The sequence below is a fragment of the Piliocolobus tephrosceles genome, chromosome 2, assembly GCF_002776525.5.
Source record: "Piliocolobus tephrosceles isolate RC106 chromosome 2, ASM277652v3, whole genome shotgun sequence".
In the NCBI taxonomy this organism is placed as follows: domain Eukaryota; kingdom Metazoa; phylum Chordata; class Mammalia; order Primates; family Cercopithecidae; genus Piliocolobus; species Piliocolobus tephrosceles.
This window is the reverse complement of record NC_045435.1, coordinates 42,578,946-42,596,381: the sequence shown is the minus strand read 5'-3', so window position 1 is coordinate 42,596,381 and position 17,436 is coordinate 42,578,946. Positions and strand designations below refer to the sequence as shown.

At 42.9% G+C, this 17,436-nt stretch overlaps 1 protein-coding gene across 1 annotated transcript in view; it reads left to right on the top strand.

Annotated features, from left to right (window-relative positions):
* The first annotated feature begins 238 nt into the window (after positions 1 to 238).
* Positions 239 to 17,436, top strand: part of TXNRD3 (thioredoxin reductase 3) — a 33,822-nt gene continuing 16,624 nt past the window's right edge. Inside the window, 9 exon segments of the mRNA XM_026456373.1 lie at positions 239 to 292; positions 1,011 to 1,634; positions 2,000 to 2,082; positions 4,377 to 4,501; positions 4,504 to 4,823; positions 13,847 to 13,907; positions 14,951 to 15,060; positions 16,775 to 16,879; positions 17,122 to 17,194. Coding sequence (XP_026312158.1) covers positions 239 to 292; positions 1,011 to 1,634; positions 2,000 to 2,082; positions 4,377 to 4,501; positions 4,504 to 4,823; positions 13,847 to 13,907; positions 14,951 to 15,060; positions 16,775 to 16,879; positions 17,122 to 17,194 — 1,555 coding nt within the window.

Here is a 17,436-nt window from a genome sequence, read left to right as displayed (position 1 = left end):
GAGCTGCTCTTGCTGTCCGTTGTCCCCAGTTTTCCTGAAGAAGCCAAGCTCCAGAGAAGAGGTGGCTTTTGGAGGGTTTGGATTACATTCCAAATCTAATTCTCAGTCCAGCAATCCTGCTCCCAGAGGCTCCCTTCATCTGTCCACTTGGCCAAGGAAGGGGTGGTTCGGCCCATGCCCCCTTCCTGGCTGTAGACAACCATCAGAAGGCTGTCCATGTAGCTGGGGCCCCAGAACCATGTCTCCATGGAAAGGTCCCAAGGAGCCGGAGCCCTTTAGCCTCAAGAAGAGCGTAGGGGACCCAGCACCCTTCTGAAACCTAAACTGCATTCTGGCCTGAGCTGTTTTGCACTGTCTGTGCCCTAGAAGGTTGTGAAGGCCTCTAAGTGGGTCCTCCTGTTTCCCCATCTTCTGAGGCCCAGGGCTTCCTCAGAGCCTCCATGGGTCCCACCCCTGCACCCATCACAAGGTGTTTGGGTCCTGCCTGCCTGGCTCACACCCCCTCCCCCACCCGCTGCCCTATTTCCATCCCTGGGACAGCCCGCTGGGCACTGCCGTTCCCTCTCTTAGAAGACTTACACTGGCCCTGCCCGTCCCTTTTGCCAATCTAGTTAATGTCACCTCCTCAGAGAAGCCCTCCCTGAGCACCCACCTGCAGTAGGGTCACCCCCATCTTCCACCCTCACTTTTCCTGCTGTTTCCTTCCTGGCCCTTGTCCCTATTGGGAATTTTCTGCACTGATAGACTAGTCTGTCTCACCCCTCGGGGGCCAGCGTGTCTGTCTTCTCTGTCCCAGCACACTGCATGATCATTTGTGGGCATGAATTAAACAGGACGGCCCCAAGGTGCTGGGATTGGGAGCCCTTCACCCCAGTGGAGGAAGGAGCCTTGAGGAAGGGGAAAGGACCCGAGTTAGTGCCCTCTCCCCACCTCAAGGATCAGCCCCGGGCAGGGTGAGCCACTGCACCTTGGGGCTCCTGTGGCCAGTGCCCTTGACGGGTGGCCTGCAGGGGACGCGGCCGCACTCAGTCAGCTGTGGTCCTGGAGCAGCCGCGTCTGGGCGCGCGGCCCTGAGGAAGTATCAGCTTCACAATCCAGGGCTCCAAAGGACCCATGGGAGGGTCGGGAGGCTTATGGGAGTGATCCCGCGGCTGGGCCAGCGCTTTAAGGTCCCTAGGGACCCAGAGGAGTGGGCCCGGGTGAGGCATCTGGTGGCGCTGAGCAAGGAGTCGTGGGACCCGCAGAGGGCGCCCGTCTGTGTAGGGGCAGCAGCGCCTGGAGGAAGGAGGCCCCGGCCGCCGTCAGGGTTCAGGCTCTGCCTGGGGGTCCCTGACTCGGTCTTCCAGGCCGGGCTGTGTCTCTTTGCCCAGGCTGGGCGGGGCCGTTGGCAGTTGAAAAGCCCCGCCCCAACCCCATCACCGCCGCCTGGCCCCGCCCCCGTCTCCATGGAGACCGGACGCCGCCGGAACACTTGTCAGGTGCTGCTCTGGAGCCCGGCGCCTGCCTTGCGTGCCCTGTCTGCCCCACGCGGGCGGTGCTGCTCAGGCTGGCCCCTACTCGAGACACCGGAATACCTGTCCACCCGTCCACTCCTGGGCCCCTTCCTCCCGGGGCGGGCTGTAGGGCACGGCGGGGTAAGAATCTGTTGTAACTGAGGAAGGGAACTGCCCCCAGGCCCAGAGAGTTTGGAGCCTGAGGTACTATCACCAACAGCCCAGGCCCCTCGCAGCTGGGCTCTGCCCTAGAATTTTCCTGCAGCAGGGCTCTCCTCCGGAGGGACTGTGAATGTTTCCCCGGGAGGGGGTTGAAGCCAGAGCCCAGAGGTTTCCTCCCCTGGGGAGCCCGTTCCCTTTGCCCCCCTGAGGAATCTGTCAGTCGCCCCCCTCGGGCTGCAGTGAAGGAGGCTCTGAGGGGACAATGGCCAGCTTCTCCTCTGCAAGGATAGGAGCCCCAGGGAAGGCATTCCTGCTCTGGGGACTGCCTCCCTCTCCCACATCAGAGCCAGCCCTTGCAGAAGCTAGGTCAAGCTGACCACTCTGTCTTTGATCTCTGCCAGGGATCTGAAAGAACATCCAGCCCCACGTGTGTTCCCTTCCTGACTCAGGCTAGATCACATCTAAGCCTGCCAGGGAGGCTAGTTTCCTCAGAAAGCCCCTGCACTGATGTCTAGATGTCCAGAGTCCCAATAGAAGACTGTCTCTTAAAAAATATAAATAAAAATAAAAAGATAAAGGGGACCTCTCTCTTGTTCTGTTTCCTTTCTTCTTCAGTTCTTCCAAAATCTGATTTTTGCTTGGGCTAATAGGAAAGTCATCTTCCTGCTGCCTGACGTCATTGTCTCATGTTCCTTTTCCTTCCTAGAGATCTTCTAAACAGTGTCAACTAGATCACAGCCATCTGGCCCCTGCTCACTTCAACGGCATTCATTTCTCCCTCACCTCTGCTCATTTTTGGATCTTTCAGCATTTTCCCCCAATATACCAGCCTTCCCCTGCTTCTGTGGTTCAGCTCGGCTGCCTCCCTCTGATACTCTCTTCCAGTGCTTATTGTCTGGGCCAATGATTCTTCACTTCATCACATCCAGCTCAGGTATTATTCTTCTCTTTAGAACTACTTCCTTATTTGCATTTCTTACTTTTGACATCTCTCCTAGAAGGGCTCTGATCTCCTGAAGACAGGTGCTATTTTTTTCCATGTGCTTATTCCCTAACACTTAGCACAGACTGAGGTGTTCAGGAAGTGCTTGTGGAGTCAAGGCATGAAATAAGCTATGTGGGCCCAGGGCAACAGGAGTGGCATGAGGCAGTCCCTGAACATCGTGGTCTGTACTCCACCTCCCGGACTTGTGGCTCCCTGGATGAACAGAGTAGGAAGAAGAGGAATTTGAGATCCCAGCCTGTCATGTGAGGACAAGAGGAGAAGCAAAATACGGTAATATATGTTCTGGTAAGATGTGACATGTGTGAATCACTAATTCATTCATTCAGTAAAACTGTATTCCGTGCCTACCATGAGCCAGGCACTGTGATAAACTCTGGGGCTAGAGTTGTGGGCCAAAGTGATAAGGCCCTTTTCTCACAGAACTCACATTCCAGTCGAGGTCATGGATACAGGGGTAGGGCAGACAACAAACAAGGAAACCAGAAATATAGGAGGTCATTGAAAATAATAACAAATGTGTCATGAAGGGACTGGAACATGTGTGAAATGATGGAAATTAGCAGCTACTTCATTTTGGGTACACAGCAAAAGGTTATCTCAGGAGGTAACATTTAAGCCAAGACTTAGTTGGCAATGAGGAGCCAGACTTGCTGGAGCAGGTATTAGTCTGTTGGAGCTGTTAGAACAAAGCCCCATAGACAGGGCATCTTATGAACAGCAGAATTTTATCTCTTACAGTTCTGGAGCCTGGAAGTCTGAGATCAAGGTGTCACTATGGTTGCTTCTGATGAGGGCCGACTTGCCCATTCCAGTTGTAAGGTCTCACTATGTTCTCACATGGTGGAGAGTGAGCTAGCTCTCTGGCCTCTTCTTAGTGATACTAACTACTGGTACTAATCCCACTCTCAAAGATTCTGCCCTCATGACCTAATTACCTCCCAAAGGTCTTAACTTTCAAATATTGTTACATTAGGATGAGAGTGTCAACATATGAAATCTGGGTGATACATTCAGTCCATTGCAGGAGACAACATCCTAGACTGATAAAGCTAAAGGCGCAAAGACCCTAAGGCGAGAATGGTTTTGACGCATCTGAGGCACAGGGAGAAATCCCGTGTAGCTGAAGCAGAATGAACCCGAGGGACACTGTCAGGGGATGACAACCTAGAGGTAGGCAGGAACCGGTTCACACCTGCTGGTCCTGTGGTTGATTGTTCTCTTTATTGGGGTTTTATTCACCCATTGTGGTGAAGGGGGCTGTAAGTCACTGCAGGCTAGTTCAGCTCAAAGATCTTCCATCCACCCCCCGAAATGGACAGAGGATTCCTGTTTTCGAGGTTTCAGAGTTCCTTTGTTAGGGGCGGCTCTGGAATTCTATGTAGAAGTGAACTGACGGGTAGCAACCTAGGAAACTCATTTTAAAGCTGCATTGCAATAGCAAACGCAATGTATTTATTTAGCTTGTGTGATCTAAACTTTTAAAAATATCAATCTTTCCAATTCACACTTCCCATAAAAATTGAAGAACGTATATTTTAAGGTGGTTTAAATGGGCTGTTGGGCATTATTAGGAGTAAAAGGCATTGCACAGAGGCCATCTCCAAGCGGCATCGCGAAGATTGGTTGGTCTCGGGACGCGCGCACAACCTGGAGATAAAAAGGCTCGCGCTTGGTACCCGCCTCTTTGAGAAGGGCAGGTGATACCTACGCCGCAGGCGGGCAGGCGAGCCGGGGGCCCAGTTCGCATGCGCGGGGCGGTGCTGGGGGTGGGGCGAGCGGCTGCCTGGCGGATTCGCGCGGGTGCTGAGAGTGGCCAGCGAAGGCAGCGTTAGCCGCCCCTCAGCCCGGTCCCTGCGCCGCTGCCGCCTGCGTTTCGGTTTGTTAGTAGGCCCGGCTCGGCCGGGAGCGAAAGCGAGACCGTGGAGCAGTCGCCGCCACAGTCGCCAGGGCCGGGGAAGGCGGGCGATGCCCCCAACCGCCGCTCGGGCCATGTCCGAGGGGCGCGCGTGTTGTCGCCGCCGGGGCGCCGCGCCCACCTGTCGTCCCCCGGGCCCAGCAGCTCGTCCGAGGCTCGTGAGGAATTGCGCCGCCGCCTCCGGGGCCTCATTGAGCGCAGCCGGGTGATGATCTTCAGCAAGAGCTACTGTCCCCACAGTACTCGGGTAGGCGCGGCCCTCGCCGGTTCCACCGCGCGCGACCGGGCCCGCCACGCGGACGCCACCCCCGGCAGGGCGGGTCCGGGCTGGGGCGCCCGCGGGCTGCGGCAGTGAGGTCAGCCGCCCGTCCTCTCCTCTCTCCGGCCTTCCCCTGAGGTGGGCTTGTGATAGTTTATCAAAACGGAAACACTCCTAATTGCGTGACCTCGACCTGGGTTAGGACCCTGTGCCGAGGCTCAGTTCCCCGTCTTGTGAAACGAAGGTACAGGTAATTTCAGCTTCATGCACACTGCCTTAACTTTTCGGCGCGGGCTAGGAATCCGGCATTATTTCTAAGGACAAATGTATTCTGAGTTTAAGAGTACTTCACTTAAAAACGAGTCTTTGGGTGATAACCTACGTGTAAGGCAGAGACTTTCAACGTTCAGGAATTTACTTCATTTTACAGAAAGTTGAAAAATGATACGTGGAAGACAGTATGCAAAAGCATAAACTATTAGGTTGAGTTCATGAAATTATAGGCTGTGTTTTTCAAATATGTTTGAAGTTTACATTGATGTGTATAGTTTCTTAAAACATATGAGTATACATTTTAAAGAATAATAAAGTGACACTAGAAACTTCCTTGGCTGTCTCCTCCCTCCCTCAGGATTAACCACTATGCAAAATTTCTTTCTTTTTTTTTTTTTTACATTTTTACCAAATATATACATTATTAATCAATATTTGGTTCCTTTTGGCCTGTTTTGGGACTTGATATAAATCGAACCATACATACACCTGCAGTTTTCTTCCTCAACAGTTATGTTTCAGAGATTCATGCATATTAGTATCTGTAGCTGGGGTTCATTAATTTTCATTGCTGACTATTCCCTGGGATGAATCATACCGGAGTTTATCATTTTGCGGTTTCTAGTATTTTGGTCTTAAAAAACAGTACTATATGCTGTATAAATAAGCTATATGCTTATTCCTGCATGTAACTCCCAGCGCACTTACAAGAGACTTACTCTAGGATAGATGTCTTGAAGTTGAGTTGCTGGGTCATAAAGGATGCATGATTTCTACCTTAGCAAGGTAATGCCCAACTGAGTTTCCAAGTAGTTATACCAATTTATTCTCCTAGTTTATAACAATTCATCTTGGTCTACATCCTTGCTAACAGTTGATATTTTTAATTTTTGCCATTCTGGCAATTTTGAAATGGCATTCCATTATGGTTTAATTTTGCATTTCCCAAATGAAGTCCAGTGTGTTCATGGGTCATTTGAACTTCCTCTTCTATGAAATTCTATAGTGTGTTTTTCATTTTTTTCAGGCCTTTTGCCTATTTTCCTATGCAGTGGTTTTTAGTTGTTTGTACTAGACTTGTAGGTGTTCTTTATATATTTAGGATGCTTATCCTTTGGTTATGTATACAGTAAGTGCTCACTCAACATTGTTGATAGGTTCTTGGAAACCAACCTTAAGCCAAATGACATGTAACAAAACCAGTTTTATTGTAGTCTAATCGATAGAAGTAAGAGTTAAGTTCCTATGGCATATTTCTGAACACAAAAAAAAAAAAAAAAAATCACCAAACTTTTAACTAGAGACCCAAAACATGTCTAGTATTAAACATTGAAATAAATGTGAACTATACATACATTTAAGAGAGATTAATGAGAACAAGGAAGAAAATTATTTACCCAATTTCTGGTGAATCAGGAGAGGTTGGGTTCTAATGGTAGTGGGTGAAATCAAAAAATGTTTGCAAAACAGTATTTTAAGGAGAACCTTGTGCTACTGGGCAGTTCAAAAACAAAATCAGAAATATGGAGGGTACACTGTTGAGTGTTCTCCTACTGCATTCGTTATTGTTTGCGTCTATATGATTATTGTCTACTTTATGAAGCTTTATTTGGCAATAATTTATATTTGCTTATTCATTCCTTTTCCAACCCATTTGCTCCATTTCAGGATTGCAAGTGGCCAGAGCCTATCTTGACAACTCAGGGTGCTAGGCGGGATCCAAACCTGGCTGGGACACCATCCCATTGCAGGTGCACTTGCACACACACCCACACTTTCTGTGACTGGGAAAATGTAGATACACCAATTAGCCTAACATGCACATCTTTGGGATGTGGGAGGAAGCTGGAGTACCTGGAGAAAACATGAAGAGAAGGTGCAAACTCCACTTGACAGTGGCTCTGGCTGGGAATAGTTTTATTCATCACTGTTGTAATGAACTAATGTTATTTGAGGACCTGCTGCTGTAGAAAATCTGTCAGATTTAGCTTCCTTTTTCACTCTTTTTATGGGATTGATATGGTTTGGATCTGTGTCCCCAACCAAATATTGAAATGTAATTCCCAATGCTGGAGGTAAGGCCTGGTGGGAGATGAATGGATCATGGGGGTGAATTTCTCATGAATGGTTTATTATCATCCCATTGATACCGTCCTCATGATAGTGAGTTCTCATGAGATCTGCTCATTTAAAAGTATAGCATCTCCCCACCCCACTCTCTTGCTCCTGCTCTGGCCATGTGAAGTGCTGGCTTTGCCCCATCATTGAAAGTTTCCTGAGGCTTCCCAGAAGCCAAGGAGATGCCAGCATCATGCTTCCTGTAGAGTCTACAGAAGCGTGAGCCAATTAAACCTCTTTTCTTTATATATTACCCAGTCTCATATTTCTTTATAGCAATGGGAGAACAGACTAATATAAGGATCTTTTCATTAACTGAAGTTTGTAAGTTTAATGTATTTGCTTCTATCATTCTTTTCCTTTTATGGCTTGCTTTTGGTGTCTTATTTAGGAAATCTGTTTCTATTCAGAGATCATAAAGATATTCTCCTGTTTTAGCTCCTGAAAATTAAGTAGTGAGTAGTGTGCTTTTCATACCCACCTTCTTGACATCTACCTGGGATTGATATTGGTAATATGAGTGGGGATCCAATTTATTTTCTTCTTTGTGACTTACCAGGTGTTCCTGTTTCCTTTTTCGGAGACCTCATCCTTTTCACACTAGTTTGTATGCTCACTCATCATTGATCAGGTTCTCATGTATGTGTTGGACTATTTCTGGGGTCTGTTTCTATCTATATTTCTTAAGAGTTGTCCTTTGTAGTTTGCATAAATACCAAGAGATCAGAACTGTGTCTGTCTACTGCTGTATTACTGGGGCCTAGACAATAGTGTCAGGCACATAATATAGGGTAAATTATCCTAAATAATTTTAGTCAAACCTTTGCTGATACAGAAAATCTTAGGACAAATGATCCTCTATTCTGTATGTGTTAACATTTTCAGTAATGTGGCCACGATTTTGAGTCCCATTACATATTTGGACAGCTCTCATTATTGGAATTTTTTTAAGTGAAGTGAAATCTGCCTCTCTGAAATGTTTATTCATTCTTGGAGGTGAGCATTGCTCCAGTGGGCAGAATTAAGAACTTTGCTTCTGCTTGGAGGGCAGATCTTCCAGTACTTTTGCCAAGTGTTTTTCTTGCTTGACTGAGTAGCCTGCTTTCTTACATGTCTGTCTTTACATGTGGCCGCTCACTAACTTGATTGTACAGGTTTTTTTTTTTTTGGACCATGAACCTCTTAAATGTATCTCCCAAAATTAGACACCATATTCCACATATGTCCTTATCCTTGCAGAGTCAAGGAGAGAGATTGTTTCTTGATTGGGCTGCTAATGGCATTCAGTAAGCGTCATTGGGTGCTTAGTGTTGCAGAGACACAGAAATGAACAAACCTTGGTCTTGCCTCCTGTAAACTCATAGTCTAATTGAGCTGTAATCAACCAGCTTGCATGTGTAGAAAGAAGTGCGTAAGAAAAACGGGAGTTGTGGGAATAAGAGATAAAACAGTGGCTTCTGTTGAGAATCAGAACACTCTAAGAAAATGCCACATAAGTCGGTCCTTGAGGGATAAGTTAGTCTGTAGGTAAGAAAGAACATCTAGTTAAGAAACTAGTATCAGCAAAGATAGATAATGATAAAAGGAAAATAGTATGGCTGAGCACAAGGTATATGCAAGGGAATCAGGAAGATTCATTGGAAAATGGCTGGAAATTTAGTTTCAAAGGTGATTTAGGGAGGTCTTTGTTTTTTTGAGATGGGGTCTTGCTCTGTTGCCCAGGCTGGAGTGCAGTGGCTTGATTTTGGCTCACTGCAACTCCTGCCTCCCAGTCTCGAGTGATCCTCCCATGTAAGCCTTCCAAATAGGTGGGACTGCAGGTGCATGCCACCACACCTGGGTAATTTTTGTATTTTTTGTAGAGACAGTGTTTTACCATGTTGCCCAGGCTGGTCTCGAGCACCTGCACTCAAGTGATCCACCTACCTGGCCTCCCAAAGACCTGGGATTACAGGCGTGAGCCATCATGCCTGGCCAAGGAGGTCTTAAAATGCTTGCTAATAAGTGTGAACTTAATGATATGGCAAAGAAAAGTCATCTTACACTTGTGAGCAGCATTTGACCTGTGATTTGAAATCTAGCCATCATATAAAACTAGACTCAGTGTAGAGGCAGCTAGACTAGTTGGAAAGTCAATGTTAAAGGACAGATGTAAAATAATAATGCAAACTGAACAGTGAATAAAATGTCCTGACTTTTAGAAGTACTTTCCCCACATTAATTTTAAGCCATGTTTCCCCAGTCCTGTATGAATTCAATACATTTGTGAATTTCAAATTTATATTACCATTGGTTCGCTTTTTAAAAAATATTGTGATAAAATACACATAACATAAAACTTACCATTTTAACTATTTTTTAGTGTAGAGTTCAGTGGCACTAAGTACATGCACATTGTTGTGCAACCATCAGCAGCATCCATCCACAGAACTTTTTCATCTTCCCAAACTGAAATTCTATACCCATTAAACACTTACTCCCTTTTCCTCCTTCTCCCAGCCCCTGACAACCACCATCCTACTTTCTGTCTCTATGAATATGACTGCTCTAGGTACCTCATATGAGTTGAGTCATACAGTATTTGTTTTTTTGTGTCTGAACATTCAACCATGTTGTAGCATGTGTCAGAATTTCCTTTTTTTTTTTAAAGATTGAATCACATTCCACTGTATGTATATAACACATTTTGTTTATCCATTTATCTGTCAATGGTCACTTGCATTGCTTCCACCTTTTGGCTATTATGAATATTGTTTCTATGAACATGGGTGTACAAATACTTATTTGAGTCTCTGCTTTCAATTCCTTTTGATACATACCTGGAAATGGAATTGCTTGATTATATGCTATTTCTATTTGTAATTTTTAGAGAAACTGTCATTCTGTTTTCCATAGTGGCAACACTATTTTACATTCCCACCAAATGCACAAGGGTCCCAGTTTCTCTGCATCCTCACCAACATTTGTTATTTTCTGTGTTTTTAAAAATAATACTTATCCTAATGCATGTGAAGTGTTATCATTGTGGTTTTGATTCACGTTTCACTAAAGATTAGTGATGATGAACAACTTTTCATGTGCTTATTGGCCATTTCTATCTTTTATTTGAAGAAATATCTATTCAAGTGCTTTGCCCATTTTTAAGTTGGGGTTTTAACTTTTTGTTCTTGAGTTTTAGGAGTACTCTATATAATCTAGATATTAATCCCTTATCGTATATGTGATTTGCAAATATCCTATTCAGTTCCTTGGGTCGCCTCTTTACTCAGTTGATAATGTCCTCTTTTCTTTTTAAGAGATGGCATCTTGCTATGTTGCCCAGGCTGGAGTGCCGTAGCTATTCACAGGTGTGATCAAAATGCACTACAGCCCCGAACTCCTGGACTCGATGATCCTCCTACCTCAGGCTCCTGAGTAGATACTGTCCTTTGATGACCAAGAATTTCAAATTTTTGTGAGGTGATATTTGTCTGTTGTTTCTTTTGTTGCTTGTGCCTTTGAGATCATATCCATAAAATCATTGCCAAAGCCAGTGCCATGACACTTTTGCCTTATGTTTTATTCTAAGAGTTTTATAGTTTTAGCTCTGACTTTTGGGTCTTTGATCTATTTTGAGTTAGTTTCTGTACACGGTGTTAGGTAAGGGTCCAGTTTCATTCTTTTGTTAGTGGACAGCCAGTTTTGAATGGTCTTGGCACCCTTGTTAAAAATCATTTCCCTGTATATGTGAGGCTTTATTTCTGTGCTCCCTGGTCTCTTCCTTGGTCTGTAAGCCTGTCTTTATGCCAGTATGGCACTGTTTTGATTACTGTATCTTTGTAGTAAGGTTTGAAATCAGGAAGCATGAGTTCTTCCACTTTGTTCTTCTTTACAAGACTGTTCTGGTTATTCAGGGTCTTTTGAAATTCCATATGAATTTTAGGATGGATTTTTCTATTTCTGCAAAAAAGATCATTGGGATTTTGATAAGGATTGCATTAAATCTGTAGATTGCTTTGGGTACTACTGACATCTTTGCAGTATAAAATCTTCCAATCCATGAACATGGGATGTTGTTATTTGTTGCTATCTTGTTTAATTCCTTTCAGCAACATTTGTGGTTTTCAACATCCACGTCTTTTGCTTTCTCGGTTAAGTTTCTTCCTAAGTATTTAGTTCTTCTTGCTATTATAAATGAAAATTTTTTCTCAATTTCCATTTTGGATTGCTCGTTATTGGTATACAGAAAATCAACTGATTTTTGTGTATTGATTTTGTACAATGCAACTTTGCTGAATTTCTTTATTTCAACGGTTTTGGTGTGTGTACGTCTGTGAAATCTTTAGGTTTTCTACACATCAGATCATGTAGTCTGTGAACAGAGATAATTTAACTTATTTTCCAGTTTGGATGCCTTTTATTTCCTTTTCTCATGGTATTGCTCTGGCTAGGACTAATAGTACTTTATTGGAGGGGGGACAGGGTCTTGCTGTGTCACCCAGGCTGTTGTGAAGTGATGTGATCATGGCTCACTGCAGCTTCAAACTTCTTGGCTTCAACAATCCTCCCACCTCAGCCTCCAGAGTACCTGGGACTACAGGCATGTGCCATCATGCCTGGCTAATTTTTATTTTTTAGTTTTTGTAGATATGGGGTCTTACTCAGTTGCTAATGCTGGTCTCACACTCCTGGGCTCAAGCGGTCCTCCTGCCTTGGCCTCCCAAAGTGCTGGGATTATAGGTGTGAGCCACTGTGCTCAGCTGCAGTACTACTGTTTTGAATAGAAGGGTAAACCCCACAATCTCATTACTGGGTATATGCCCAAAGGAATATGAATCATTCTATCATAAAGACATATGCATGTGCATGTTCATTGCAGCATTCTTCATAATATCAGAGAGATGGAATCAACCCAATGCCCATCAATGATAGACTGGATAAAGAAAACGTTATACATATATACCATGGAATACTATGCAACCACAGAAAAGAATGAGATCATGTCCTTTACAGGAACATGGATGGGGCTGGAGGCCATTATCCTAAACAGACTAATTCTGGAACAAAAAACCAAACACTGCATGTTCTCATTTATAAGTGGGTGCTAAGTGATGAGAACACATGGACTCATAGATAGGAACAGCAGACACTGGGGCCTACCTGAGGGTGCAGAGTGGGAGGAAAGAGAGGATCAGGAAAAATAACTAATAGGTACTAGGCTTAACACCTGGGTGACAAAATAATCTGTACAACAAACCCCTGTGGCATGAGTTTACTTGTATCACAAACCTGCACATGTACCCCTGAACTTAAAAGTTAAAAAAAAAAGAAGTGGTGAAAGCATCACTGTCTTCTTCCTGGTTAGGGCTAGGGAGCCTGGTTTTTCTGGACCACACTCGCTTAGAGTGGAGCTCCCATCAGCTGCTCCAGGGCATGGGAGGGAAGGGGTGGATTGGGGTGCAAATGGCATAGCGTTTCCATGTTTTAATTGAGATTTAGTATATTTTCTTGAATAAGTGTGTTTTTCATTTGCTCAATGCCTGTAGGAACTTTCCAGATAGTTTCTAGTGGTTGTTTTAAATAATTTCCCCCAGTTTTCCCCTGTTCACATTTCCATTCTGAAAGTGGAACCTCTAGATCTTACCTTGAGGGCCGAGGACACTGAAGGCTTTTAAGTAAAGTGGTGAAAAGTGGTTTTAAATGACCACTTTGGATGTAATTTTCAGAAGTAGAGAGGACAAAGCTGGTGCAGAAAGAACTTGTGGGATATTACCGAGAATTTCCAGTAGTCAATGTTGATGGCTCAGATTAAGATAGCAACTATGGGGAACTAGAAAGATGAACCAGTTCAACAGAGAATTGCTAAAACTTTGTAATGACAGTGAATGGCTGAGGAGTTCATGTGGGATAGGAAGATGTTCCCTGAGAAGGAGGCATAAAAATGATTCCCAATTAGAGCTCTGCAGTCGTTAAGGTGCAGATCCTGCTGCAGGTCCTGATTTTGCATGTCTGGTAAGCTCCTGGGTGATGCTGTCCTTCTGTTCCTCTGCCCTCTGTTTGTGTGAGTAGCAAGGCTGTAGTTGCTCTTATTTAATCAACTGGAGACGGTGCTATAAATTAAATTGTCACTTGTCTGTTTCCCCTACTAAAGGGTAGAGATTGTATCTTATTCCTTGTTTTCTTTTGAGTACTTAGAAATGTGGATGAACCATTCAAAGTGTTTGATGTATAAAAATTTGTTGAATGATTTAATGACTGTTGAAAGGAAACACGGGAAGAGGAAAAGGTACGTGGAAGGAAAGGAGTAGTATTGTGGGTATGTTGCCTGTGAAATGCCTGTGGGACACGTAGGTGGAAAATAGATACTGCCTATCTTGAGTTCAGAAAAGAGATTTGGGCAAAAGTTGTAGATTTGAAAGTCATAAGAGATGGTAAAAAGAAGGCAAGGGATGGCCTAAGATTATTTTGGGAAAATGTGTAGAGGAAAGGAAAAAAATCAAAAACAAAAACGAAAACCACCCATCAGCTAGAACTCCTGTTCCTCCAGAACATTTATTTTTGACATCTCTCATTACTATGTTCATATTTCACAGCTGTTGAATCTTTTGTGAGAGTGAAACTTAGCTAAATTTTTGTTACAGGTGAAAGAACTCTTTTCTTCTTTGGGAGTCGAATGTAACGTCTTGGAACTTGATCAAGTTGGTAAGTAGACCAGTTACTACACAGTGTTGTTTATAATAAATGCCAACAAGATTGACTTCTTTCCATTTACTTTGTTCGATTCAGATTACTCTTGTCTTCGGGTTAAATGAGGCATTTTTGTCTACATTCAGCCATGCAGAAAATGAACCCTTATGTGGCAGATAAGTTGGTGTAGGTTTTTTATTTATACATTTTCCATATTTGAGGGAAGGGAGTGGGAGGAAGATATATAAGCTGCTCCCTTTGAAGTACTTGAGGCATTTCAGATGTATCTGCCAGCTCTCTAGCAGGATAGATTAAGCTGTAACAAATGAAAAGGATCCACTCCCATTTCCTGGCTGTGTCATCCACCAGGGAGAGTGCATTAAGTTTTTAGCTTTATACTTTTGAATTCTTGGCATTCATACATCTAATATTAGTTGAGCACTTTACACATAAGGAGCTTTTCAGGGGTGAGGGCATGGTGATGAACTGAACAAGTTTGATTTCTGCCTTCATAGAACCTCACTGACTCATTTTAACCAAGTTGCCTTATTGAGTGAAATGCTCTTGAATCTTGGAGACTTTTCTAAAGGGCATACCAATAAGGTAGTCTTAAGTAGTCATGGACCAGTTTTATTTTTAGGGATGGAAGATAAATAGTGGACTATGATCATAAACAGTTTTCAAATGTAATTGTAAGAAGTATTTTCTGAGTTCTTGTTACAGCAGATTTTATCTTGGTATTTGCTCTTTAAAGAGGGTTCTTATCTGTTTGTCTTGGCATAGTCACTGAATAATATATCAAAATCTAATTTTGAAGAGTTTATCTTCGTCTTTATTCCTTATCTTTAAATGAATAAGTAGATCTTTATTTTTTAGGATTTTCTTTAAAAGCATGGATGTTTTCCCCTCTTGAGTTATCATTTCATAAAGTTATATAACACACTGACCTGTTATGGCTATGTACATGTGAACATTTGAGTGTTGTAACACTTTAGTTTAACTCACAAAGATTTGGAACTCTTTTCATTGTTTTTATGTATAGTTTCTTTCTTCTTTAGATGATGGGGCCAAGATTCAAGAAGTGCTGTCAGAAATCACTAATCAGAAAACTGTGCCCAATGTTTTTGTGAATAAAGTGCATGTAGGTGGATATGACCAAACTTTCCAGGTAATAATAGTATTATATGTTCTTCAATGCTGTATGTTCACATTTTTAAAAAGTATTTAAAGGAGGAGAAAATGGTTTCTAGGAGTCTACTCATCTTTTGGAAGTTATGAAATGAAGCATATAGGATAATTATCAGTCAGATAATATTGATTGCTTTAAGGGAAATTAGCTTTTCTACCAGCCTGAACTTCAGAAGCTAGGATTTTTGTGTGAGGGCACCAGGACAAACCACCCTGGAGACATCCCAGGTCTTTTCCTCCTGATCGGGAGAGATAGCATTACTGTTTGTCCAGTAAAAAGAGGTCAACACTGACATTCTTGTCTAGGGCAATTAGAATTCCTGTTAAGACCGCTAACTTTGTGGTGGTTTCCAAAGGCCTATGGCTTTTGATATTTTGATTCCTAGAATGTTACAAATGAACAGGAGTTGTTAGGTAAGCAGGGATAGATAAAAATTGATGTTTATTAAATAAGGTCCTTATTTTATAATTATTCACTTTTATTAAAATTTTACTCTGTCATATCCTTTATATGTGTATACAATATGAGTAATCAGTGATTGATTAAATAGTTGTATTTGAGGCTTTAATTAAGAATTATATTTTTGTGGAGAAAAAAGATTGTCTACGTTGTGTGTTAATCTATGATCAGCATCCTTATGCAGTAACAATCTGCTTTATTAGTCCTAGAATTTATAACCTAGTGCACATAGTGGTTAAGTCCTGTAATTATAGCCACTAAACACCTTCTGAAGTACTTGTCTTGCTAATCCTAACTTGGAAAATAATGTCCAAGAATAAATCTATAGATGCAGAGAGAGCAATTCTATTATTTCAAGACAGAAAGATATTTTTTGGATGGCAGATCCTGAGGAGGTGGATTTCCCTAAGGGTACCTAAAAGTAAGGAGGCCAGAGGGGCCCTTTTTAGAATGTCCCCAAAACCTTCTTGGGCACCCATTCTTCATGGGAACACATGGCATCTGGTGAATCCACATAGTTATGAAGCATCTGTTCAGGAAGGGCTAGTTTGATCATGGTATTTGTCTAAAGCCAAGGTAATGGGAGTGAGCAACTGACTTGGCATAAAGAAAACTGTTGCTAAATCACACATCGAACCTCTAACATCATCTAAGCTACTTCTGGTCACAAGGAGGGCCAGATGAGCAAGAGGATATGGCCCAGGGCCAGCCTCATGACTGTTGCTGAAAGAAAATGCGAGATGTTGGTGTTGTATGGGAAGCTCACCAGTGTAACTACGAAGGTTAGATCGATTTATGAGAAGCTATGACAAAATTTGCTGATAATGCATAAGAATTGTTTTCAAAATGAAAACTAGCACAAGTGAACAAGGATCTTGAAAAATGATACTTGGCTATTCCACTGTACTTGACTATAACATTTTGATAATTAGACCAAGGAAAATGACTTCATTTTACATCGATACAGAGCCACAGCCTTCTAGGTTATTTGACACATGCCTAGCTGTCAGGTGTCAGAGGGACAAAAACATATGTACTTTGGTATAAGTTTTAACTAGTTGGACCCTATTTTTAAATAGCATCCAGATAAATTTACAGTTCTAACTTAGATTAATTATAGATTGTTCCTAAGATTTTTATAAAAGAAATCCATGCTAGTTAAACATAGGGTATACATAAACAGCTGTAAAACTTTAAATTCTGCAGTGTTCTTTCTCCTGTAATTAAACCATAGGCATATCAGAGTGGTTTGTTACAGAAGCTCCTTCAGGAAGATTCAGCATATGATTATGATCTCATCATTGTTGGTGGTGGTTCTGGTGGCCTTTCATGTGCGAAGGTATGAACGTAGAAATGAAACTCGTAGATAATCTTCCTGATGATTGCCATAGTCATTTCTTCTGCTACTTAAAAAAAAATTACCGTTACAGTTTAAGCTTTTGTTATAATAGCTGGTATAATTCAGGTAAAAGATTGTGTATCACACAAAAACAGTTTTTTAGGGAAGACAAAAATTGAGGGAGTGTCAGGAAAGTGACAAGATCTTTATATATAATTTTTGTTGTTGTTGTTTGTTTGTAGGAAGCTGCCATTTTGGGAAGGAAAGTTATGGTGCTAGACTTTGTTGTCCCGTCACCTCAGGGCACATCCTGGGGTAAGCTGTTTTTCTCTGTTGTTCCTCTCTGCTCTTTACATATGTTGCTTGCTTTGTGTAATCTCATTTAATCCTCACAACAATCTCAAGAGGTATAACTCGCCTGTTTCTTGGATAAGAAAACAGGCAAGTCTAGGCCTGGCCCAGAGTCTCGTGCCTATAATCCCAGCACTTTGAGAGGCCCAGGAGTTCCAGACTAGCCTGGAAATATAGTGAGACCTTGTCTCTATTCAAAAAAATAA